We start from the raw sequence: 26,925 nt of genomic DNA on the forward strand, positions 1-26,925 counted from the left end.
TCAGGTCTGCTGCCTGTCCCCACAAGGCCTGTCCCCACGTGGCCTGTCCTCTGCAGGTGCAGAGAGAGATCTGCAGTGTTGCTTCGTCCTCCTACAAGGACGCCAGTCTTCGGGCATTGGGCCTCACCTCTTGACTCCATTCAACCTGAATCGCCTACTTAACGGCCCATCTCCAAATGCAGTCACAATGGGGGTCGGGCCTCAACCCAGGAACTTGGGAGACATGTCTTTGCACGTGGCCTGGCCTGGTGTCTCCATTTCCTCTATCCCTTCCCCGTCCCTGTTGTGTGGAGGGGTCTAGTTTGTGGTGTACGTATGAGATGGTCATGTGTCACCCCCTCACTGTCTGGTGACGAGTCAGGGTCTGCATATAACAGTCGCCCAGCACGTTCTACTGGACTGATGGTGAGTGGACCAAGGGGGCCAAGGAGCCCCTGGGTCAGAGGCTGTGAGAGCAGCACTCTATTCTCTCTGGATGGCCTGGGAGCTGGGGGGATGCGTTTTCCAGGGCAGGGATGGGGAACAGCAGAAGACTGGAGAAGCATGGTGGGCAAGGCCCAAGGTACACAGGTGCCAGCTACTGGCAAGAAGGGGCAGGGATGACTCGGCCAGGGATCACTGGGTGAGTGGTGGGTGGGAAGCCTGCGCCAGGCGGGGGGCTGCAAAGAAGCTGGCTTTGGGGGCCACATTAGCACCCCCCCCACTTACTGCCTTTGTAGTCGAGGTTCTTTTGTATTTCTGTGGCAGGCAGGCCTGCCATACACTGAGTGCAGCTCCAGGTGGGATTCAGGGATGGAGGGGAGGCCTCTGGCCCTGGAGCCAACAGCATGGCCGTTCCGGAAACCTAACCTGACTTTTGGGCAGAGTGTCAGCCCCTCACTGAGCTTCAGTGTCCCCACCTATGAAATGAGAAGAAAGCAGACCTTGCAATCTTGCTTTAGAGACAGTGATAATTTATGTTGGCGGGTTTGCAAGGTGCTGGTGCACAAAAAAGGGGCTGCAGGGGGGCTGGGGCATAATGGGACGCAGAGCCCAGGAGGCACCAGCGTGCTCTGCTCCCAGGGATTCTTGAGCTCCGGGGTTTATGTTGGCCCTCAGGGGAGTCCTCTTCTTGGAAGCCCTGGGGCTGGCCTGTCATAGAATCCTGTGCCCACACGGCGCCCCACGTGGACAACAGGCTTAGGGGGAGCCTCCAGGCAGGGCTCCCGGGAGCATTCAGGCCCTGAATGTCCTGGCTCCGCTGGGCAAACACAGTATGCCTACAGGTGCCAGGGCTGTGTAGGCATGACGCTTACCCTCTGGGACTGACCCTCACCCAGCTCTGTCTGCGCCTGCCACACCAGAAGTGGAACATGTGGCTCGCCCCCTCTTCTGCCTGCCTGCAGGCCCTCTTCCCAGCCATGGTGCCAGCCACGGTGCCAGCCACAGCGCCTGGAAAGCTGAGCCTTGGCTCCACCCAGTTCCAGGACTTACTTCTGTGGAGGGCGGGTGGTAGCGGAGCTCAGGGCATGAGGACCCAGACTCCAACATACATTTGCTCTAGTTTTATTGCACTTTTACCACATTGCAAACTATTCCACAAAAATGCTGCAAAATTCAGCCTGTTGCCGAGGCCCGCAGAAGAGCCCATGTGACGTATTTACACCAACTATCAAAGCAGAGTCAGAAGATGAGCAGCACCCTCAGCCGCCGAGAAAAGTCCAGGTGCTGCTGGGCGGCTCTGAGAAATGGAAGACGTGGTCATCGGCGTCACTCTGAAACTGGGAGTCTGTCCGTCCACCAGCCCATGATGACACCGGTGCCTTCTGCACTGAGACGGGACTCGGGCCCCAGGAGGGAGAGATGGGGGCTTATTTCAAGTTAGGTCCAGAGTGAGTGCACCTGGGGGGAGAGTCCGGCCCCAGTGGGCACGGCTCTCTTGTGTGCATTTGGTAGGTGGTCTGGGGTCTGCATAGGTGTCACTATTTATGTACATAGACACCATGTATAAATACAAAATAGTAAATAAAGGCTTCCTTTCCGTAGAAAAAGGGTGGGTCGCCCCCGCCGCCAGGCCGCCTCGTCCATGAGCACAGAGCGCCCCCTCCCCAACCTTCTCTGGTCTTGAAAGCGAATACAACGTGTCTTGTCAGACCCACTGCCGAAGGACCTCACGTTCCCGTGGTTCCCCAATTCCCGGAGTGGCCTGTCTGTTCCTGAAGTCACCGAATTCACGGTGCAGATGCACGTGTCCCTCCTCCACGGCAGGCTGGCGGCTCTCGGTCACTACCTGCCGGGGGGGGCTCTGTGCTCCGGGTCCAGGTCATCCTCCACCACGCTGTGGGGCCCGTCCTTCTCCACGCAGTCCCTGATGGCCTGCAGCACGATGCGCAGCCGCCGGTCCAGGGCCTCCAGGTGCGGCCTGTACAGGATGGGGGCCACTCGGTCCTTGCGCAGGGACTCGGCCATCAGCAGACTCAGCCTGTACTCCTCCTTGGCCAGAAGCTGCAGCCGCAGGTAGGTGGACTTTCTGATCCTGCAGTGCAGACAGAAGTCAGTACCTGACCCCCAGAAACTGGGTATGGGGAGGCCGGGATGAGGAGCTGTGTTGGCTCTATGTGGGGTGGTCCCAGGTTGGTCCCTGACCTGCTCAGAAGCAGTGGTGAGCGTCCTGCCCGGCAGCGCAGTTGGCCACTTGAGACCCGAGGGGTGAGCACAGGGACCCAATACTCCAGGCAGACACAGGGTGGGGAGGGACAGCCTACCCATCCAGGGGATGGTGCCCAGCTCAGCTCTCCACACCTGCCTTGTGGCCTGTTTCATCAACCGTAAAAGGAAGCATGGGTGGGGAGTTGGGGGGGGGGGTGGAGCCCCACAGAGAGGGTTGCAGAGTGGCACAGAGCGCTGGGGGCAGGACGCTGTCTGAACCTCACTGTCCTCATCTGTAAGATGGGCCGTTATGGCTGGCATGAGCTGCATGCCAGGAAGGGCTTTGCAGAGCCATAGCTCCCGCCGCCAGGTGTCGGGGTGCCAGCCTGTGTGCTGCCGTGCAGTGGGAGTGGGGCATCGGGGTAGCCCCTCTTCTCTGTATCTTGGCTGGCAGGGATCGGGGGACTCTGCCCAGCCTGTGGCCGGGCTGGGGGCTCCCTAGGGGGCAGAGGGTGGACACCGTACCTGCAGCACTGCTGTAAAGGCACCAGAATGGACAGCTCGTCATGGGAATATTTTCCAAACCTGCCCAAGGGAAAGCAGGATTGTTGAGGGTGCCATGGGCAGCAGGACTCCTGCGTGCACCACCTCCCACACGCATCCCCCAGGGGACCCCAAGCACTGCAGTGAGCAGCACCTCGTGTGTGCCCTGCCAGGCCACCAGGGCCACAGAAACCAGGCAGTGTGTCCCTGGCAGTCTGTCTCCAGCACCCCTGGGCGTGTGTCCTCTAGCAGTGTGTCCCCAGTGCCCCGGGCAATATGTCCCCTGGTAGTGTGTCCCTGGGCAGTGTGTCCCCAGCAGTCTGTCCCCAGTGTGTATCCCCAGCAGCCTGGGCAGTATGTCCCCAGTGTCCCAGGCAGTGTGTCCCTGGCAGTCTGTCCTCAGTGTGTGTCCCCAGCAGCCTGGGCAGTATGTCTCTGGGCAGTGTGTCCCGGTCTCTGCTGTCCCCAGCAGCACAAGTGGGGCCTGGGATGAGAGAGGCCCCTGAGAGCTGCCTGGTGTTCTGGCCACTGCACTGGGCAGCAGCTCATAGATGCGGGACCTGAGGCAGGCTGAGGGGAGAAGGCACCAGGGTGGGGCAGCCCAGGGTCCAGCCGCAGTGCTGTCTTTTACAGCTGGGAATCTGTGGCCCCCACATACAACTGTCCAGGCATCTGAGACCAGCAGCTCTAACCACTTAGGAATGTAGGTCCTCGCATGCACCCCTCTGCTCATAAGAGAGAGGGCTCTCCTAGGTGGCCCAGGCCTGCCCAGAAGCCAGCCAGCAGTGGCCACTGGCCCTCTTCGTGGGGCAGGGAGAGCCATTTGTCCCAGCGAGCCAGTCCCAGATGACTAAGATGCCTTCTGGGCAAGTAGCCTCTCTGGGACTCAGTTTCCCCAGGGTAACAGGAGGACATGACAGGACTCAGCACACAGGGTGACCCTGATGGTCAGGAAGAGTAACACTACAGGCCTTCCCTGCCAACAGAGGCTGCATCACATACAAAGTGTCCCCAGGGGACGGCCACCACCCGCACTCAGAGCCCGAGTCCTCCCAGGTCCAGAAGGCTCACCCTCTTCCGTTGTCTAAGTGAATGATAAATGTCTCGTTGCCAAACTTCTCAAAAGTCTCATAGTGATGGCGGTCCATGTTCCCTGTGGAGAGAAGCAGACTGAAAACTCAGGGCTGTCCCCCACTGCCCACGTCTGACCCCAGGGCCAGAGCCACGGGGCAAAGTAGGTGTTTGGCCGCAGCCGGGTCACATGTAGGGTGGGAGCTCCCAGTGCAGGCTGGGGCTGCGACATACCCATGAGGAAGTCAAAAATGGTCATGTCCATGATGTCCAGGACGCGGTGGCTGCTGTCATAGGGGGGTGTCTGCTTCACCTCCTCACAGTAGTCAGGGTCCACTTCCCACCTGCAGGGAAGCCAGTGTGAGAAGGCCAGGTGCCTCCTCTGTGTGGACAGGGAGGCCCCAACCAGCTCAGCACAGCAGAATTACTGCAGTGAGGACCGGGAGTGGAGAGAGGTGTCACCACAGAACAGTGCTGACAGCTGAGGCTGCATCAACAGGAGTATGGGGCTGGGAGGTGGTCAAACCACATCTGGAGGGTTGCCGTTAAGAAACAGGGCCTGGACAGCATAGTCACAGAGATACCTCCATGGCTACCCTTTTGCACAAGGGACAAGAAGGGTACGGAGTGTGAGTGGAGTTCAAACTCGGACAAGCTGTGTTTCGGGCTGCAGCAGGCCAGTCCGCTCCACTGCAGGGGTGCATCTGATTCTCGCCGCCATCTACTCACAAAGGGGAGGTGCCAGCCACGCAGGGGGCAGGCCGGGGGTGTGCCTCCCCTCCCTGATACTCCTTACCCCTGTGGCTGTCAATAGGCCTGAGGCCCCTCTGAGCAAAGTGGGCAGAAGCCTCTCAGACCCCGGGATGTCAGAGTAAGGAGGATGCGGGCCACACGCAGGGCCTGTCCAGCCGACACTCACTCTGCCTTCTTGCGCTTGTGGTACGAGCGCCGCCAGGGATTCCTCCATGTCTTCCTCTTGGCCAGGGACAGGTCTGGCAGGAAGGCTGCCAGTGAGCCCTCTATCTGGTCCGGCTTCCCGCACAGGGCGTGCTCGGTGGAGCAGTAGTAGGAACACTCGCCATAGAAGCAGATGTTGTTGGCTGGTGGCAGACAGACATACTGGTGAGTGGGGCGGGGGGGGGGGGGCATCACCCTCACGCCAGCCCTCCCCACCTGTCTGTCCAGGGCCAGGCCCCCGGGCACACCTTCTGGCAGGCCAGGCTCACCCACCGTCTCACCCCGGCTCTTACGAATTGCTGCAACCCGTGCTACAGGACACAGAGGCCCAGAGACAGGAGCTGACCTGCCTGAGGCCACACAGCTGGGGGAGCCGGCGTTCGGATCTCAGACTGGCATCTACTGAGATTCTAGAGTCAGTGTTCAGTGCCTTAAAAAAAAGGCACTCTCACCATGAAGAAAGTGTAAATACTCTACAGTGGGAGAGGATGTTCACAACTCGTAGCCCTGACAAGGATCTAGCACTCAGCACAGGAGAACTTGTACAACCCCATAACAAAAGGGTAAATAGCCCAACTAAGAAATGCCCCAAGGAGTTCAACAGACTTTTCTCCAAAGAAAATATAGAAATGGCCAACGAGGACATGACAAAGATACTCCATGTCTTTGGTCATTCGGGGAGTGCATGCTGAAACCGCAGTGAGACACTGCTTCTTACCCACCAGGCTAGGTTCGGTCGGGGGAAGAGACATAGACCAGTATTGCTGAGGGTGTGGAGTAGCTGGAGGCACACACGGTGCTGGAGGGACACCAAGTGGTGTAGCCCCCCTGGGAGCCGGTTTGGCAGCTCCTCACTAAGTCTGCCGCACAATGACCACACGACGTGGCAATTCTATGCTCGAGCATCCACGTCGTACAGAGAGGGTCCCAGCAGCTCAGTTCAGTGGCCGAGTGCAGACAACCCGCGTGCCTCTCCAGAGGCGAGTGGACAAAATGTGGCTCATTCATAAAATGGAACACTGTTTACCCCCAATGGGAAAGTGTCACCCTTGCTGACACAACAAGGCTCCATCGTGGATGAGCCACAAGAGCGTGATGCTCCGTGACAGAAGCCAGACACGAGGGACCCAGGTTGGCACGCTCCGTGTGTGTGACGTGTCTGTAATGGGCAGATCCATCCAGAAAACAGTGGTGGTCCAGCGCCTGGGGGACCTTGGCGGGGGGGCTGCTAGCAGGGATGGGGTTCTTTTTGGGGTGAGGATAATGTTCTGGAACTAGTGGTGATGTGGCACTGTATCACGGATGTACTCAAAACCCCTGAATCACACACTTCAAAATGATGAGTTTCATTAAAAAAAAAATAATAAAGCAGGGCAAATTTAACTCAATCTAAGTACAAATGATGGGCACATTATTTAAAGAAAAAGAATAGGGATCCCTGGGTGGCGCAGCGGTTTGGCGCCTGCCTTTGGCCCAGGGCGCGATCCTGGAGACCCGGGATCGAGTCCCACATCAGGCTCCCGGTGCATGGAGCCTGCTTCTCCCTCCGCCTGTGTCTCTGCCTCTCTCTCTCTCTCTCTGTGACTATCATAAATAAATTAAAAAAAAAAAAAAAAAAAAAAAGAAAAAGAATAAAATGCCATGGTCATTTTGTTGCCAAAAAAAGATGACCAATTATATAGTATCTGACTCATGTCTCAGTAAGACGAGTCATTGATAAATCGCGCATCGCTGGCTGCTGTGCTTTGGTGAGCTGTCGCTGGAGACCCCAACCAGTTGTCCCTGATGTGTGTTTCGCGACGGAGTTCAGTTGCTTTGTGGGTTCGGGGGAGAAACCCTCCAGAGCCTGGGGTGTGTAGTAACTCGGCAGCCAGAGGGGCAGGCACCACGCACAAGCCCCCAAAGGTGCAAACAGCCAGTTTCCCAGACGAGGCGTCTCCTCTGCTGCTGCCGCACACCCTGCCCAAGCAACACTCATGAAGCTCCCAGGGTCTTCCAGCCACAGGTTCACTCTCCTCATGGAATGAAAACACATGCGTGGCACCACCCTGCTACGTGGTGGGGGGCACTTGGCTGCTCTCCTGCAAGTGAAGAGTCTCCGCGCCTGGTGAGCAGCCACCCAGAGGAGACGGGAAGGCGCCCTGCTGGCATACGGCACGTCCCTGCTTGGATCCCCTGTCTCTCTCCCTCCCAGGACCTCGTGACCCCATAGCCAGCGCTGGATGATCGCCACAGAGGACGATCCAGGAAAGATCAGTCTGTGACCTCGTTTGTCAGCATCCCACCAACACCCAAAACAGCCTCAGCCAAGCCAGTGGCTCCACTTTCAGGAGGAAAGTCTTTCTCTGATCCTGTTGGCCAGAGCCCTGGGGTGTGCCAATCTAGGAGCCGGAACTAGGTTTAGATGGATTCACGCTGAGAGACAAAGGCATGTTGTGAGCACAAGGCGTTTTCCTCCTCGGAGATGCAAGTCTGGTTTCTAAAGGGATATCCAGGGTAGGCCCGGAAAGTTTCCCAGGGGTGCAACCCCGGTGGGGTGCTTCTGCCCTGGGCCGCAGTGTCCACACCTGAATGACGGCTCCAGCAGCACCTGCTCAGGGGGCTGAGTGTTAAACACAGTAACCAGGTCAAGTCAGATATGTAGCAGCAAGTCAGGGGCCACTGCATGTGAGCGGTCATTAGCTCGCCCCTGCCCTTGGACAGAAGTGGGCGAGGGAAAGGAAGGAGCAGGGGCCTGTTTCATCTCCGTGATGACAACTGAGATAGACACAGGAAAACCTGCCTTCCCCAGCACTCTAGGCCACTCCTCAACACCTGACACCTTGGGGGAAGACAGACTGGTCTCTGCACAAGGACTGATGCATTCCCCCCACCTGTGAGGCCTGAGGGTGGAGACCAGGAGCATTTCAGGGATCTGCCTGGCAAGAAGGTGAGTCCCAAAGAATGGGATGCTTGCTGTCCTTGTCCAACCTGGGTGGCTCTGAAATGTGGGTGGCTGTCAGGTGGGGCTGGAATGCTGGGGAGCTACCATCACTCAGGAGTGGCTGAATTTTTCCCACTCATTTTAGAGAGGGTGACAAAACATGAGAGACTCCTAACTCTGGGAAATGAACAAGGGGTAGTAGAAGGGGAGGTGGGCAGGAGGATGGGGTGACTGGGTGATGGGTGCTGAGGGGGGCACTTGATGGGACGAGCACATGTTATACTATATGTTGGCAAATCGAAATCCAATAAAAAAAAATATATATATATAAAGGAGTGGCCTGAATACATCTGGGCCCAGCCTGGGACCCCCTCTCACCCTCCACGTGCATTTAAATTGGACATTGTGTCCATAGTGTGTGGGCAGGGTCCCCATGCCCACCCAGCCAGACTCCTGGCCCATGTGGCAGGAACAAGAGCCACTTTAAAGATGTGGGTGGGGGTTGAGTGGCTGGGAGGGGTTCCTAGCTGCTCACATTCTGTGTCTCATCCTGGAAGTGGGCTCCCCTATGGAAACCCATGGATGTGGGCACCTTCCAGGATGTATGAGACATGTCCACAGAAATTTACCGAAAAAGCATAAGGAATTTGTGGGGCTCAGGTCACTGGGTTCTGACCTGTCCTGCCTCTGCACTGCTACGTGGCGGGGGGCACTTGGCTACTCTCCTGTGAGTTCTGCATCCTGACACCATCCTCCGTACTGAGAGGGCCCTGTCTCCGGCGCACAGAAGGACCGCAGTGTACTTGAGCTCGGCCCACCTCCTAGGGTATCAGTCCTCCTGCCAGAGGCTGGCATCAGGCAGGGCTGGGCCAGAGGGTTGCCTGTACCTGCCACAGGCTCCTCCGGCTCTCAGCTGGTGCCAAGCTCCCCTCTTGGTGGCTGTGACTTTCCCCTTTCATGACTGACCCCAGAGCAGAACTACTCGGGCCTCTGAGGGGGGAGGAAGATTAACCTCTCCAACATGTGCCTGACGCTCAAGTGAAGCTTGGCCTCTGTGGCTACTTTGCGACTGGATGGTTCTAGCAATGCAAAGCAGAAGGGGTGCAAGTGAATCTGAATAGACTTTGTTTTCTAGAATGGGGTCGACGCTGGCTCCCACCACCCAGCTGCGTTACAGAAAACCACACACTTCAAAGGGCTTTTGGGAAGAGATCTGGCTTATGGAGTGGCGCTGCGTCCCATCAGGTCCAGACACCAGGAACAGGGATCCAGCCATCTGAGTGGCACCATGGAAGATTCTGGCAATCATGGTGTCGAACGCAGGCATCCTTGCTATCGCCATAGGACACTGGGAACAGGCCAGGGCTGACAGTTGCAGTGCACAGAGCACCAAACCACCACAGTGGGCAGCACGTGTCCTAATGTGCCTGCTCAGAGGACGGACTGACTCTGGCTTCTGTTGACAGAAAGGAATCCACAACCCATCACCCACCACACGCAGAACATCAGTGCTGGGGCCCTGGATGCTGTGGCTCCGCGGCCCCTTCCTTGAGAGCCCTGGCACGGCAGCTCCTGAGGGGAGGCCCCTCTGCCCTGAGAAAACTAAATATGGAAACATCCTGATGCATTTTCCTCTCTTGACACTTCAGACTGTAGTTCCTCTCTTCATTTTGGGCAAGTTACTGAGTCCCTTCTGGATGGTGCCTTCAACAGATGACTGCATGACAACGTGCACTGCATCCGTCTGGTGTAACCGGACTCTGACTTAAAAACCAACATGCTGGATACCACACGACCATGCGGATGGATCTCAGAATGGTGCTGCCGAGCCAGAGGACAGACAGACAGACAGATGACAGCACACACCGTGTGCCACTCCCGCTTGTGCAAACTGCAGAAGCAGCGAAGTCACCCTCAGAGATATATAACAGATTGTGTTGTCTCAGAGGATATAGGCCAGGATGGGACCGGGAAGGATGGACCAGTTTACCATTTCTCTGCTTATCAAAACTCATGCAACTTCTCACTGTGACACTATTTACAAAGAGCATGTCAATCACACCTTGATAAAATCGGTTAAAAACGGGGCATGATGAAACAATCTGTCCCCTGGTCCTGCCTGAGAGTTACATGAGGAATCCCACAGCGGGCACACAGCAGTGCCTGGCAATAGCAGGTGCTAAGTGATGTACGTGTCCCGTCCCCGCCGTGTGATGACTGAGGGGAAGGACGCAGGGCCCAGGGAGCCTCCTTGCAGGCCTCATTGGCAGGCGCAGCCCCGTCTGAGGGGCTTGGGGGCTGCCCACATGGGAATGGGCTAGTTTCTGCCGAGGGGACACAATCCAGCCTGAACGGCCACTCCCCCAAGTGCCCTTGGCAGTAACAGGCATTCTGGCCCATCTCTGCTGACCCCATGACAGTCCCTCGGTGGGTGTGGGTTCTGTGGTGAAAGCCCCAGAACTAGCCCAGGACAGAAATACAGAGCATCCACCTAACGTAGAGGGACACTGGTGAGTGATAAACTGGGCGGTGGGTGTGGGAAGCGGGTATGTTGTAATTTTTGAACACTGAACAACATCACCAGGAATGTTACAATAAAAACCACAAAAACCACTGACAAGGAGCAGCCACAGAGCCTGGGCGTCCCGCGGTGTGACCCAGCCTGGACTCGGAAGGCTCGTCAGCATTTGGGGCAGCATGGGTGTGGGGTGTGGGGTGTGGAGGCCGATCACACAGATGCTGGGAATAAGAGCTCCTGGGGTCGGCTGTGGGCAGAGGGAAAGGAGCGGCGCTCGAGGTCTTGGGGGGGAGGAGGGGGCGTAATTCCAGCAGAGGGCACTAGAACCCAAGATTGGGGACGCAGGTTTCCACCCTTGCAGAAGGACCTTCCCAGAAGCTCAGGCTGTGCAAACAGGAGCTGAATTCCCAGTGAGCCGATGAGCTCCCGTCTCTGGGGTGTGTAAGCTGCCCAGGATGTATGAGACATGTCCACAGAAATTTACCGAAAGGGCAGGCTTAGACAAGGCTGACCGAGAAGCACCCTTTGGTCTCTGGTCATGGGGTGAGCCGCTGAGGCATAGAGAGCAGGGACAGGAGATTTCTGTCCTATTTCCCCGTTATGGGGTCAGAGAGGAGGAGCCCCGTGAGGGTGTGCTGAGTTGCGGATGACCGAAATGAAGCCTGGTTAAGTCGTGGGCCTCACCCCAGGCAAATCTGTGAATGCTGTTAAGAAACCATGCAGCCCAAACCACCAGCAAAGCCAGATGTCGGGGACCCCCGGGCACAGCCAGTCAAGGGCCTTACGTGGGTTTGATGTGCATGAACTAACGGTGTAGCCACGGCGTTCCCACGGATAGGCCCTCACCACCAGGAGGGTCTCTATCCCAGGGTAGGTCCATGCTCATCTTGTGCTCCACTTCTCTGGCGTCCCCCGGACACCCTGGCTCCTCCAGGAACCGCATACAAGGGACAGATCCCTGAGACCGAAGGTATTCCCCACACTCAGGCTGAGCAAGCCTGCTAGCAGCGCTGCTGGCTCGAGTTCTCTCAGGGACAGGGATACCTGCTGTCACTCAGCACCTGGGACCCATGATTCTGGAGTGTGTGACTTACATTTAGGTGTGCGCTGGAGATTGAGGATATAGTCTTAAAATTTTCCATAAATGTCAGCGCCTCTCTCTCTGTAGCACATGGTACACGCAGGCCCCTGCCACCCTTGAGGGCACCAGGAGGCAGCCCAGGCCCTGCCACTGGGTGAGGGTCTTGCCGGGGTGTTTCCTAATCCAGGGGACATTTCAGAGAACAGAGGTTCCTCCAGCCCAGCCACCTGGATGGGCAACATTATTTAAAGAAAAAGAATAGGGATCCCTGGGTGGCGCAGCGGTTTGGCGCCTGCCTTTGGCCCAGGGCGCGATCCTGGAGACCCGGGATCGAGTCCCACATCAGGCTCCCGGTGCATGGAGCCTGCTTCTCCCTCCGCCTGTGTCTCTGCCTCTCTCTCTCTCTCTCTGTGACTATCATAAATAAATTAAAAAAAAAAAAAAAAAAAAAAGAAAAAGAATAAAATGCCATGGTCATTTTGTTGCCAAAAAAAGATGACCAATTATATAGTATCTGACTCATGTCTCAGTAAGACGAGTCATTGATAAATCGCGCATCGCTGGCTGCTGTGCTTTGGTGAGCTGTCGCTGGAGACCCCAACCAGTTGTCCCTGATGTGTGTTTCGCGACGGAGTTCAGTTGCTTTGTGGGTTCGGGGGAGAAACCCTCCAGAGCCTGGGGTGTGTAGTAACTCGGCAGCCAGAGGGGCAGGCACCACGCACAAGCCCCCAAAGGTGCAAACAGCCAGTTTCCCAGACGAGGCGTCTCCTCTGCTGCTGCCGCACACCCTGCCCAAGCAACACTCATGAAGCTCCCAGGGTCTTCCAGCCACAGGTTCACTCTCCTCATGGAATGAAAACACATGCGTGGCACCACCCTGCTACGTGGTGGGGGGCACTTGGCTGCTCTCCTGCAAGTGAAGAGTCTCCGCGCCTGGTGAGCAGCCACCCAGAGGAGACGGGAAGGCGCCCTGCTGGCATACGGCACGTCCCTGCTTGGATCCCCTGTCTCTCTCCCTCCCAGGACCTCGTGACCCCATAGCCAGCGCTGGATGATCGCCACAGAGGACGATCCAGGAAAGATCAGTCTGTGACCTCGTTTGTCAGCATCCCACCAACACCCAAAACAGCCTCAGCCAAGCCAGTGGCTCCACTTTCAGGAGGAAAGTCTTTCTCTGATCCTGTTGGCCAGAGCCCTGGGGTGTGCCAATCTAGGAGCCGGAACTAGGTTTAGATGGATTCACGCTGAGAGACAAAGGCATGTTGTGAGCACAAGGCGTTTTCCTCCTCGGAGATGCAAGTCTGGTTTCTAAAGGGATATCCAGGGTAGGCCCGGAAAGTTTCCCAGGGGTGCAACCCCGGTGGGGTGCTTCTGCCCTGGGCCGCAGTGTCCACACCTGAATGACGGCTCCAGCAGCACCTGCTCAGGGGGCTGAGTGTTAAACACAGTAACCAGGTCAAGTCAGATATGTAGCAGCAAGTCAGGGGCCACTGCATGTGAGCGGTCATTAGCTCGCCCCTGCCCTTGGACAGAAGTGGGCGAGGGAAAGGAAGGAGCAGGGGCCTGTTTCATCTCCGTGATGACAACTGAGATAGACACAGGAAAACCTGCCTTCCCCAGCACTCTAGGCCACTCCTCAACACCTGACACCTTGGGGGAAGACAGACTGGTCTCTGCACAAGGACTGATGCATTCCCCCCACCTGTGAGGCCTGAGGGTGGAGACCAGGAGCATTTCAGGGATCTGCCTGGCAAGAAGGTGAGTCCCAAAGAATGGGATGCTTGCTGTCCTTGTCCAACCTGGGTGGCTCTGAAATGTGGGTGGCTGTCAGGTGGGGCTGGAATGCTGGGGAGCTACCATCACTCAGGAGTGGCTGAATTTTTCCCACTCATTTTAGAGAGGGTGACAAAACATGAGAGACTCCTAACTCTGGGAAATGAACAAGGGGTAGTAGAAGGGGAGGTGGGCAGGAGGATGGGGTGACTGGGTGATGGGTGCTGAGGGGGGCACTTGATGGGACGAGCACATGTTATACTATATGTTGGCAAATCGAAATCCAATAAAAAAAAATATATATATATAAAGGAGTGGCCTGAATACATCTGGGCCCAGCCTGGGACCCCCTCTCACCCTCCACGTGCATTTAAATTGGACATTGTGTCCATAGTGTGTGGGCAGGGTCCCCATGCCCACCCAGCCAGACTCCTGGCCCATGTGGCAGGAACAAGAGCCACTTTAAAGATGTGGGTGGGGGTTGAGTGGCTGGGAGGGGTTCCTAGCTGCTCACATTCTGTGTCTCATCCTGGAAGTGGGCTCCCCTATGGAAACCCATGGATGTGGGCACCTTCCAGGATGTATGAGACATGTCCACAGAAATTTACCGAAAAAGCATAAGGAATTTGTGGGGCTCAGGTCACTGGGTTCTGACCTGTCCTGCCTCTGCACTGCTACGTGGCGGGGGGCACTTGGCTACTCTCCTGTGAGTTCTGCATCCTGACACCATCCTCCGTACTGAGAGGGCCCTGTCTCCGGCGCACAGAAGGACCGCAGTGTACTTGAGCTCGGCCCACCTCCTAGGGTATCAGTCCTCCTGCCAGAGGCTGGCATCAGGCAGGGCTGGGCCAGAGGGTTGCCTGTACCTGCCACAGGCTCCTCCGGCTCTCAGCTGGTGCCAAGCTCCCCTCTTGGTGGCTGTGACTTTCCCCTTTCATGACTGACCCCAGAGCAGAACTACTCGGGCCTCTGAGGGGGGAGGAAGATTAACCTCTCCAACATGTGCCTGACGCTCAAGTGAAGCTTGGCCTCTGTGGCTACTTTGCGACTGGATGGTTCTAGCAATGCAAAGCAGAAGGGGTGCAAGTGAATCTGAATAGACTTTGTTTTCTAGAATGGGGTCGACGCTGGCTCCCACCACCCAGCTGCGTTACAGAAAACCACACACTTCAAAGGGCTTTTGGGAAGAGATCTGGCTTATGGAGTGGCGCTGCGTCCCATCAGGTCCAGACACCAGGAACAGGGATCCAGCCATCTGAGTGGCACCATGGAAGATTCTGGCAATCATGGTGTCGAACGCAGGCATCCTTGCTATCGCCATAGGACACTGGGAACAGGCCAGGGCTGACAGTTGCAGTGCACAGAGCACCAAACCACCACAGTGGGCAGCACGTGTCCTAATGTGCCTGCTCAGAGGACGGACTGACTCTGGCTTCTGTTGACAGAAAGGAATCCACAACCCATCACCCACCACACGCAGAACATCAGTGCTGGGGCCCTGGATGCTGTGGCTCCGCGGCCCCTTCCTTGAGAGCCCTGGCACGGCAGCTCCTGAGGGGAGGCCCCTCTGCCCTGAGAAAACTAAATATGGAAACATCCTGATGCATTTTCCTCTCTTGACACTTCAGACTGTAGTTCCTCTCTTCATTTTGGGCAAGTTACTGAGTCCCTTCTGGATGGTGCCTTCAACAGATGACTGCATGACAACGTGCACTGCATCCGTCTGGTGTAACCGGACTCTGACTTAAAAACCAACATGCTGGATACCACACGACCATGCGGATGGATCTCAGAATGGTGCTGCCGAGCCAGAGGACAGACAGACAGACAGATGACAGCACACACCGTGTGCCACTCCCGCTTGTGCAAACTGCAGAAGCAGCGAAGTCACCCTCAGAGATATATAACAGATTGTGTTGTCTCAGAGGATATAGGCCAGGATGGGACCGGGAAGGATGGACCAGTTTACCATTTCTCTGCTTATCAAAACTCATGCAACTTCTCACTGTGACACTATTTACAAAGAGCATGTCAATCACACCTTGATAAAATCGGTTAAAAACGGGGATGATGAAACAATCTGTCCCCTGGTCCTGCCTGAGAGTTACATGAGGAATCCCACAGCGGGCACACAGCAGTGCCTGGCAATAGCAGGTGCTAAGTGATGTACGTGTCCCGTCCCCGCCGTGTGATGACTGAGGGGAAGGACGCAGGGCTCAGGGAGCCTCCTTGCAGGCCTCATTGGCAGGCGCAGCCCCGTCTGAGGGGCTTGGGGGCTGCCCACATGGGAATGGGCTAGTTTCTGCCGAGGGGACACAATCCAGCCTGAACGGCCACTCCCCCAAGTGCCCTTGGCAGTAACAGGCATTCTGGCCCATCTCTGCTGACCCCATGACAGTCCCTCGGTGGGTGTGGGTTCTGTGGTGAAAGCCCCAGAACTAGCCCAGGACAGAAATACAGAGCATCCACCTAACGTAGAGGGACACTGGTGAGTGATAAACTGGGCGGTGGGTGTGGGAAGCGGGTATGTTGTAATTTTTGAACACTGAACAACATCACCAGGAATGTTACAATAAAAACCACAAAAACCACTGACAAGGAGCAGCCACAGAGCCTGGGCGTCCCGCGGTGTGACCCAGCCTGGACTCGGAAGGCTCGTCAGCATTTGGGGCAGCATGGGTGTGGGGTGTGGGGTGTGGAGGCCGATCACACAGATGCTGGGAATAAGAGCTCCTGGGGTCGGCTGTGGGCAGAGGGAAAGGAGCGGCGCTCGAGGTCTTGGGGGGGAGGAGGGGGCGTAATTCCAGCAGAGGGCACTAGAACCCAAGATTGGGGACGCAGGTTTCCACCCTTGCAGAAGGACCTTCCCAGAAGCTCAGGCTGTGCAAACAGGAGCTGAATTCCCAGTGAGCCGATGAGCTCCCGTCTCTGGGGTGTGTAAGCTGCCCAGGATGTATGAGACATGTCCACAGAAATTTACCGAAAGGGCAGGCTTAGACAAGGCTGACCGAGAAGCACCCTTTGGTCTCTGGTCATGGGGTGAGCCGCTGAGGCATAGAGAGCAGGGACAGGAGATTTCTGTCCTATTTCCCCGTTATGGGGTCAGAGAGGAGGAGCCCCGTGAGGGTGTGCTGAGTTGCGGATGACCGAAATGAAGCCTGGTTAAGTCGTGGGCCTCACCCCAGGCAAATCTGTGAATGCTGTTAAGAAACCATGCAGCCCAAACCACCAGCAGAAGCCAGATGTCGGGGACCCCCGGGCACAGCCAGTCAAGGGCCTTACGTGGGTTTGATGTGCATGAACTAACGGTGTAGCCACGGCGTTCCCACGGATAGGCCCTCACCACCAGGAGGGTCTCTATCCCAGGGTAGGTCCATGCTCATCTTGTGCTCCACTTCTCTGGCATCCCCCGGACACCCTGGCACCTCCAGGAACCGCATACAAGGGACAGATCCCTGAGACCGAAGGTATTCCCCACACTCAGGCTGAGCAAGCCTGCTAGCAGCGCTGCTGGCTCGAGTTCTCTCAGGGACAGGGATACCTGCTGTCACTCAGCACCTGGGACCCATGATTCTGGAGTGTGTGACTTACATTTAGGTGTGCGCTGGAGATTGAGGATATAGTCTTAAAATTTTCCATAAATGTCAGCGCCTCTCTCTCTGTAGCACATGGTACACGCAGGTCCCTGCCACCCTTGAGGGCACCAGGAGGCAGCCCAGGCCCTGCCACTGGGTGAGGGTCTTGCCGGGGTGTTTCCTAATCCAGGGGACATTTCAGAGAACAGAGGTTCCTCCAGCCCAGCCACCTGGAGGAGACTCTCCAGAGTGGCTGTGAGTTTTCAAAAATGAACTCATTTGGGCAGCCCGGCTGGCTCAGAGGTTTAGCACCGCTGTCAGCCCAGGGCGTGATCCTGGAGTCCCAGGATAGGGTCCCACATCAGGCTCCCTGCATGGAGCCTGCTTCTCCCTCTGCTTGTGTCTCTGCCTCTCTCTCTCTCTCTCTCTCTCTCTCTCTCTCTCTGTCTCTCATGAATAAATAAATAAAATCTTTAAAAAAAAATGAACTCATGTTGTCTTCGAAAACAAATAAATGGTAGGAAAAACCTCTATACCCAGACCAGGGGATTGATTTAAGGATGGTAACATGGCCATTTGGCAGCCTTTTAAAATTACGATGTAGACACACCCCAACATATAACTGTGTCGTCCAGCAGAAGGGATGCCCTGCATGTGGCCCCATGAAAGCAACGTGCTGGATTATAAAATTATTCTTTTTTTTTTTTTTTAGATTTTATTTATTTATTCATGATAGTCACAGAGAGAGAGAGAGAGAGGCAGAGACAGGCAGAGGGAGAAACAGGCTCCATGCACCGGGAGCCCGACGTGGGATTCGATCCCGGGTCTCCAGGATCGCGCCCCGGGCCAAAGGCAGGCGCCAAACCGCTGCGCCACCCAGGGATCCCTACAATTATTCTTTATAATCCTTCTTCTTCGTCAAAAAGGTAAGTACACACTGGTGGTTACCATGTCATAAGCTGGTTACCTGGGGAAATGAAGAAGGTCCTCCACAGCTTCTTGTCTCTTGTCACATCCCGGATTTCCTTGGTCATGTTGACCATCCTGCCAGCCACGGGGGGCACCCGGCGGAAATCTAGGATCCTGGCGGGAAAGTGACAGGGAAAGGGTTCATGCCCGGGCCGGGGCAGAATGAATACCCATCTCTCTGCGTCCCCTTAGGCCCAACTTGGAGCCCACAGGTCTACCTGGTGCTGTCAGCGACCAGAAGACATGGGCTCCATGAGACTACTTTATTTCTAGCATAGGCCTGCCAGGTGCCCAGACCCTCCTTTCAGGGCTCAATAAATTAAAATCAATTTGGCCACTTTTAACGGAATGCCATCTGAACTGCACTGCACTCACCCACTTGCACAGATACGAGCCCCATGTGCTGCCCCCGGATGCCCTCCAGGGAAGGTGGCTGGGCATGGGGAGCCGGGCATCCCAGATCCCCCTACACACTCCTGCAGGCATGCCCTGCCTGCTATAGTTGCCGCCTTGTGTCATAAACAAGCTCTACCTCCCAAGTGAGTGACCCCTGTTGCCTTTGTGGCAACTACTCTTCACAGAAGGGCTCTTTGCTGGGTTTGGGATGCTCAGTAGCTGAAATTGTTGAAAATCTGACTTGGGGTTTCTGTGGCTGCCAAACAAGATTTGTAATCTTTAAAAATACAAAACAAAACAGGCCTTGCAAACTTCAGTGTATTGGGGGTCTTAGGAAAACCCTCATCTGCAAGTCTGGGGGGACCCCGGGGATTCTGCTTTCTACCCAGCCTGGGGGACCGTGAAGCTGCGGCCTGGACTACATCGCAAGCTGGAGGGCCCTGCCATGTAAGCAGGGTAGCTCCAGAGGGCCAAGGTGGGGTCCCCCGCCCCCTGGATGCTGGCCCATGACAACCTCTGGAGGGCACACCTACACGGTCACCCATCACCACCTGCCCAGCTCCCCAGCAGCAGGCAGCAGTGCGGAGACCAAAAAGGAGTTCATGTTGTGCCCGGTAGAGCCATCCCAGAAGACGGGCAATGGATCTGGGGCACAGCTCACCTGTCCAGGTGGAAGGCAGCGATCTCTGCATTGTGCCTCTCATAGTCAGAGAAATAAAAGAAGTCAGGTGGTGTTTCCTGCTCCCTTGTTTGCCTAGAAAAAATGGGATGAAACAAAGGATTTATCACCGTCAAAACCCTCCAGTGAAAGGGTACAGGTGGCTTTTACCGGCTGGCAAAAACAGACTGTCAAACTTCCAAGAATGTTCTGAGCCAGTTGTTAAAGTCATCCTTAAAAATCAGCTTATATATAAACACACAACCACATAAGTTACATTTAAAAAGTAATAAACATTTAAATCTCATCCCTTCCCAGTTATTTCACGGCATCCTACTGTCTGCTCTCGAGGCTGGCTGCTGACTTCTCCTGCGTTTGCAGGTGCAAATAGCATATGATGAGTTGATGCATGTCCCCAAGGCCACCTTCAGTGACCTCTTGCTGAGAGCTTCAAATCAGCCAATGAGGAAGTATTTGCACCACAGGATGGGCTTCTTCGTATGGCCCCAGCCCCAGCCGGTGCTGTCCAAACACGCTGTGGAGAAGACCACGTTCTACGTATCACTAGCCACGTGCAGCTCTAGACACACAATGTACTAGTGTGGCTGAGGCACTGGCTGATGTGTCTCATTCTGGCCGATCTGGATGTGAGTGGGCGCACCTGGCTAGGGGCCACTGTCCTGGATGGTGCAGCTCTAGTGGGTGAGGCCTGAGGCCTCCCTAGTCCTTCTCGCCCTCTGTGTTGCTTTCCTCACCTAAGCGGAACAGTGGGCCTAGATCCTTCTCTGCCTGCTGTCTCTCTGGCTTTGCCTCTCCAGGGCTGTTTGCATACCCTTGACCCCGGCAGCTCCCCTGGCCTGATGTGGTTTCTGTCTGCCCTCCAGGTGGGCCAGCTCTATCTGTGGCCACCACCTTCAGGAAGCCCCTCCAGAATAGTTTTTTTTCCTTTCAGAGGCCTTTCCCGGTAAATGCACCTGGGGTCTGCATGCATGCATGCTAAGATGGGAGACCCCTCCTGGCTCCCCCAGACCCTGTCTGCAGGAGAACGTTTGTCAGATCCGCCTCCATGGAACAGAGAGCACGTCCCCAGGCCCAGCTCTGCCACTGGCTGATGTGTGACCCCTCTGGGATACCCAGTTCTACACCCTGAAGGGACAGTGGGCATAGCTGCCTCTTGGGGCTCTGTGGGATGAGGTTCAGTGTGGGCGGGCCTCCAGGGAGGGAGGGTGGGCCTCTAGGACCTCGTCTTCACAGGAGGGCCACTGAAACCCAGGGAGGGTCACTGATGGCAGGGCCAGGGTCCTGACTGCCTGCTACAGACCACACACGCACACATGTGTACACACATACACACACTCACAAGCACTCCTCGCCAGGACAGGGTGTCAGAAGCATCTCCAAGAGAAGTAGGACCTGGTCTGTTACCTTTTCTCTGGCACAGCCACCCTCCTGCAAAGGAGCCTGTGGTGGCACAGAAGATAGTTTGGCTTCCTTGTGGCAAAAGAGGCTCCAAGCTCAAGCCAGAGATGAGTGACCGGCACAAATCCAAGCATAAGCACATCCCACTGCCCACTGCTCTACTCTTGGCCTAGAAGCAGAAGGGCAGCCAGGGGCAGGTCCACCCCAGGCTCTGTGGCCAGGCCCCAGCTCCTGCACCCTCAGCCCCAAGGCCTTCTAGCCAGATTAGTATACCTAGTTGAGAGCCCTGGGTGAGCACTGAGGGTCCAGGCAGGAGGGAAGCAGAGGGAGCAGCCATGTGAGTGTATGGGGCAGGTGGCCACAGGGTGCTGGCCAGGCTCAGCCTCCCCAAATGGCCCTCATCACCCCATCTCCTTGGTGCCTACCCCCAACCCAGGACTACTGCCACCAGAGACCTCCTGGCTCCCTCTTCAGCTCTGCGCTCCTCTCTCCTCACCCCTGCGCTGCCTCCAGCATCACCACACCTCTCCCAGACCCAGCTCCCCGGACTTCCCCACCTCTGCACCTTTGCCTCTGATGGGCTTTCCACCTATACTGGCGTCCTCCATCCTTTTCAAGATCAGCCTCAGCCCCCACACGCTTTCCTTGGCAACCAGGCAAGCCTGCGCTGGCATGCACCTTCTGCAGAGGAACCTGGCATTGCTACATCAGAGCATTGTTTGCAGGGCCTGGGGCAGGAGTGCCTAGCTTTAGAACAGGTGTGCAATAAATAAATGAGTTGATGGAGGGACAGGGAATGGGCGCAAATCGGTCTGCAGCCTCGAGCTCTTCCCTCCCTCATTTCTTCAATATCTACCATCACCACCATCAACACCATCACCACCACCATTATCAACATGTGCAGCGACTTTATCTGTGATGCTAACAAGTGAGCATTTCTACTTGCCAACTCTTTGGCTTTTGTTCCCTCACCCTCACTCCAGCTCATCCCTCTTATCAGGTTGCACACCTGGAAAGCAGGTGGTTCCGAGCCCTGCTACCTGGGAAGTGCCAAGACACTTCCTGGAGGTGGTGTCATCAGGTTCCAGGACAGTTCCTGGTTCCCTCCTGTCTCCCACCTCAGGGCTTTCCAGTGACCTCTGTCCCCAAGCTGTCCACACAAAGAGACAGCTCTTTCCCCAACCCCGAGGCCACACACAGGCCTTCTGCTTGGCTGTCTCAGCTTCCAAATGCCCCTCCTCAGAAGGAGGCCGAGTGCAGAGAAGTGGTGATGAAATGCTGTTTGTCTGTATGCTCAGCGACTGTCTTTACCCCTGAGGTGCTTGAGGGGCTCCCGGGGCCTGTGCGCTCCTTGGGCAATGCCTCCAGATGTGTGAAAGACCTGGGCATGGTCTTAAGGCTCCTGTAGGCTGTGAGCAACTTGAGGTAGGGGCTTAGCTTAACCTGTCCTGCTAAGGGTGGGGCTGGGAACTCAGGAAACACCCAAAGGGGAGAGGGCATGTGGCAGGGATGGTGGGCTCCAGGGTGGGCCTCCCCAGGCTTTTGTTTTAGAGTGCCTGTGGGTGGCAGTGAAGGACCCTCGGTTTCCCCAGCTGTGAAATGGGGGTAGTTCTGTGAGCCTCTATCCCCACAAGGTGAGCAGGGCTCTGGGTGCGGCCAGCTGACCCCAGCTCCTGTCATCAGAGTGGCCAGGACTCACACACACAAATGGGCTTGAAGCAGGAAGAATGGCAAGAAGAGGCCCAGACTAAGTGGTAAGGGTACTCGAGAGGGGCAGGCTGGCTCTTCCTGCTGACTATCTGGGGAGTGGACACTTGCTAGCTGTGCCTGCCACCCACCTGCGTGGTCTGGTGACACGACATGACCCATCAGCTTGCTTCCTGCAGGACATCCTTACCAGCTGATCCCCACCTGAGAGGAAAAATCAGGAGGTCCCAGAGCTCTTCTCAGGGCTGGGCTGTGGAGCAAGGCACAGCATTGGGGCTTTGGAGGAGGCTCTGGGCATCAGTGGAGGGGAGACAGGGATTTCTCGCCTCACCCTGGGCTGGGAGGAGCTGGGCATGGTCCCCTCTGGGGAGGACTGCCAGCTTCCTGCCACGTCCTTGGTGGCACTGGGGAGCAGATGCTGATGCTCACTCAGCCATCTGGGGAGAACACTTTGGAAAAGTTCTGAACTCACTGCACCCGGCAGGAGACCGGACACGGTTGAACCCAGTCGCCTGGCAGCCTTTCCTTCCTCCAGGTGGGTGGCGGAAGCTGGGCCCAGGCAAGGGAGTGGTCTGCCCGGGGCTCTGGCCTTCTTCCTGGGGCGCGGAGCATGGAAATGTGGAAAGAAGATGCTATCAGACAGTCGGGGTTGGCTCGGCACCCGGAGCTTGTGCCTGCCCTGACGAGGGGCGGGGAGCCCAGGCACCTGGGGATGAGTGTGCACCCAGAAGCACAGTGCCAGCAAGTCGCTGTCCTCTCCCGGGGACTGGGAGGGCCCAAGACCGAGGGGCGCAGGCACAGGAGGAGGCTCCTGGTCTGGCCACCCCCCCCCGCCCGGGGTCACTGCCCCCACGCAGCGAGCAATCAGAGCTTGGGAGCCCCACTCCAACGGAGGAGTGTCAGCTCACTTTCCTCGGAAAATAGCAGCTAAGGAACCAGGCACCAAGCACAGCCAAGGACATGGTTTCAGGGAAAGGCCCTGGCAGCAGTGACTCAAGGTCAAAGCAGGAAGACGGTGAACTCAGGAGGCCCGGACCCTGGGGAAGGTTATGGTCCTGCTCTCGAGGAAGGCCCCCGAACCTCGTATCTCTGCCTGGCTAGACAACCACACTGAGCTCCACAGGCCATGAGAAACAGGCAGTGGAGGGCAGCCCCCAGGGGTATGCTGAGCAACCTGACACCCTGAAGTCCAGGCCTGCTAAACCGTGACAAGGGGCTGCTCAGGACCAGCTCTTGGGGCCTCCCACTCTTCCACATTCCCTCTTCCCCTCCTCTCCAGAGCCGACCACACCCAAACTCCCTCCCTTTAGAGGAGACTTCCCTTAGCTCAGGAGGAAGCATAGTAAGAGCTGATCATGCATTTTTATACTAAAGTGAGAATGACTACTATGTTGAACTCTCTCAGGAAATCTATGGTCTGAATTTCCTTAAAGGGCAAAAGGAACTTTGCTGATGTGATTAAGTTAGGCATCTTGAGATGGGCAGATTATCCTGTATCATCTGGGGTGTAACGTCATCCCAAGAGTCCATATAAGGAGGCAGAGGGAGATCTAACTGCACAAGAGGCCACAGTGGTGGCTTCAGAGAGAGGCACTGGGAGAGAATCTGTTTCCTGACCTTCCAGCTTCTAGAGGCTTCCTGCCTTTCTCTGCAAGCAAACACATGGCCTTCCAGAGCCTTCAGAAGTAGCACAGTCTGCAGACCTCCAAAACTGTAGGAGCACACGTTCATGTTGCCTCAAGCCACTCAGTTCTGGTAATTGGCCACAGTAGCACAGGCCACTGGCACAGAACCTTTGGCAACAGGAAAGCACCGGGGAGGACACAGAGATTTAGCAACCTTGGCACAGTTGTGAAATCCGGTCTCTTTCCTCAGATTGGGTCATGCCATCACTGCTACGTTTATTAGACTTTTAAGAACTGCTGCAGAACATTTTGAGAGAAGGTGCCTCTGAAGAAGCCAGAGAGGCAGGATCTAGTACAGACCACGTGAGTCCCCCAGGGCTCTGGTTCTTGTCCCCATTTTAATGACAAGGAAATCCAAGGTCAGGAAGGGGGAAAAGCCTGTGCAGAATCACACAGTCAGAAATGGCAGGTCCTGGGTTCTTTCTCCAGGGAGCCCCAAGGTCACACATGGCTCCCGCTGGCCCTGCACGTCTGCCTTTCCTGCCAGATCAGAACCACCTCTGGGGACTAGGACTGGGTCGGGTGCCAGGTTTCATTGGGGACTTGGGGATGCCATGCGCCGGCTTAGAGGGCTGGCTGCAGGAACGGTCCCCGAGTCCCCAGAAAGGCCCTGGCTCCCAACAACTGTGATTTCTCCATCCCGCTGGCCCTCAGCGCAGTGGGACCACTCCCTTCCTCCCCGCCCAGTCCCCACTGTCGCTATTCACATCTCAATGTTCTTTAAGTTGTGGGAAAACAGAAAACTTGTGCTTGGTTAAAAATAGAGGAAATTGGCAGCTTTTTACTAAAGCCTGTGGGGGAAGAAAATCCAGCAGTATCCAGCTCTTACTATGAGCTAAGCTGTGTATGTGGATCCATTCCCCGCACCTTCATGACAGCCTGTGAAGTGTCCCCATCCACAGCCAGGACACCGTCGATTAGAAAGGGCTCAGTTTGCAGATGGCTTTACAGAGGGGGACAGAGGTATGCAGTCCCATGTGAGGGAGCCAAATGCCTGTCCGGTCAGTGGGTTCCATATGGCAGGCATGGGGGCTGAGGCCGATCGGATGGGACACAAGAGCCAGAACAGAGCCAACTGCAAACTCTGAGGTCAGGCTCTGGAGCAGGGATAGCTGTGGGACTGCTCGGGGCACAGACAGCTGTCCCACAACTGTTTTCTTGTCAGAGCTGAGGGCCCCCGAGGTCCCTGAGTGCAGATGGAACACTGAGGCCCGGAGAGAGGTGGGCCACACATGCACCTCTTGTGTATCAGGGGAAAAGCACTCCTAACCAAACCCCGCAGGGCAGAAGCAGAGAAAAGAGAACACTTGAGGGGCCCCAGAGAAACCGCCGGGAAGCAAGTTTGCAGGGATCACTGCACCTCCACTCAGCTGGAAACGCGCATGTCCATGCTGGGGCACACAGCAGGCTGCCAGGACTCCCGTGTGCCGGGCTCCCTGCTCACTCTATTGTAGGAACTAACAGAGCCAGTGCTCTCCAACACCCTTACCAGCTGGGGACGTGCAGTGTGGCTGCCTGGATGGCCCCCTCTGGAACCCTCTGCCTAAGAGGATCCCATCCAGGGCATGTCCCTAAGCACCACCCACCAGTGTCTCCTACCTGATGACCATGAGCAATGCTGCTCTTGCCATTCCCTCTCACTCTAAGAGCACCCACTGCACTCCAATGGACCCCATTATCACAATGTGCACCACCCCACCCCCACCGCTATGGCCCAAATCCCACTTCTCACCATCTGCCTATTGTGCCTTGAATAGGCTGAACTTGATGGGGTCTCTGTGTTGGAGCCCCAGGCCCTTTGCACTTAACCACTGTTTCCGCTGTCCCCGGAATGCTCGGGCCCCTGACCATCTTTGCTAATGAAAGGCCGAGGCAGGTGTTGGCCAGCTACTATGGTGGAGCAAATCAGCTGGTCTCCTGACCATTGTGTGAGTAGCTTCCTCAGGGCAGTCCCATCACCGTCCCTGGTTCCCCTGCTTCCCTCCTACAAGGACACACAAGGCTGAATTCAGGGTGATCCCCTCACGTCTGGGTACCTGGGACCGGGGTCTGATTCGCTGGGGGCCTGGCTAGCCTCAGGCAGGGAAAACACCAGATAAGGCAAATGCTTTCCCTTTCCTCCTAAACACATAGCACATCCCTGACTCACCAAATGAAGGCAGAGAAGCAAAAATTAGCCTTTCTATCCTGGATAATTTTCCCATCACTCACACAGCAGAAAACAACCACCTTGTCATTAAAGAGATATATTAAGCTGTTTAATATCAGGTTTTCAGCTGGCACATGTTCTAGAAGGGGAGAGAAGGGCCGCTCCTGGCAGCTCCTTCAGCGTGACCTTTTAGCCCTACGGCCCACTGAGTATTTCCTGCTAATTCTGGTCCCATGCAGGTGTGGGGCAATCTGTTTATTTGGTAAAACGTGCCTGTCCTATTCAAAACCTCTGGCACCTGTGAGACGCACTCACGCACCCTCAGCCCTGGAAAGCATGTCTGTTCCACAAGAATCTGGAGGTGTGAAGGTTCATCCACCTAGACTCTGGATCAGACCTGTGTTGTTCTGGAGTCTCCGTGGCTGCAGAAAGGACAGGCTACCACCCCAATCCATGCCCCCCAGGCTACCACCCCAATCCATGCCCCCCAGACCTCTCCCTATTCTCCACCCCTGCGGCACGTGCATGCCAGATAAACTTGAGGGCAGCAGAAGACCCTGGAGGAGTGGGCAAGGTACAGACTCGTCATGGGGCGGGAAGACCCTGCATAATGAGTGCTGAGCAGAAGACGCACTCACGCACCCTCAGCCCTGGAAAGCATGTCTGTTCCACAAGAATCTGGAGGTGTGAAGGTTACAAGGAGAACTGCTAATCCAGGCGTGAAGACAGGCGGGTGGACTGACCTCTTTGGGGCCTGGCGGGAGGAGGGGGGTGGCGGGGCACCCAAGGTGCAGAGCGAGCAGGGCTGCAGGCCGGGCTGTGCCCTTGTGCTGCTCAGAACCTGGCTCTGGTCCTGTCTGTACATGAGACAGT

At 56.2% G+C, this 26,925-nt stretch overlaps 1 protein-coding gene across 1 annotated transcript in view; it reads right to left on the reverse strand.

Moving 5' to 3' along the window:
- Positions 1-1,529: 1,529 nt before the first annotated feature.
- The window catches only part of FAM20C (FAM20C golgi associated secretory pathway kinase), a 53,958-nt gene continuing 28,562 nt past the window's right edge, over positions 1,530-26,925 (reverse strand). The window contains exons 4-10 of the mRNA XM_041748734.1: positions 19,096-19,188; positions 18,037-18,152; positions 5,162-5,342; positions 4,477-4,586; positions 4,243-4,324; positions 3,154-3,213; positions 1,530-2,515 (exon numbers count right to left, since the gene is read on the reverse strand). Coding sequence (XP_041604668.1) covers positions 2,266-2,515; positions 3,154-3,213; positions 4,243-4,324; positions 4,477-4,586; positions 5,162-5,342; positions 18,037-18,152; positions 19,096-19,188 — 892 coding nt within the window. The 3' untranslated portion in view covers positions 1,530-2,265. The remainder of the gene's footprint in view (positions 2,516-3,153; positions 3,214-4,242; positions 4,325-4,476; positions 4,587-5,161; positions 5,343-18,036; positions 18,153-19,095; positions 19,189-26,925) is intronic.

Source organism: Vulpes lagopus, chromosome 3 (assembly GCF_018345385.1).
Source record: "Vulpes lagopus strain Blue_001 chromosome 3, ASM1834538v1, whole genome shotgun sequence".
Lineage (NCBI taxonomy): Eukaryota > Metazoa > Chordata > Mammalia > Carnivora > Canidae > Vulpes > Vulpes lagopus.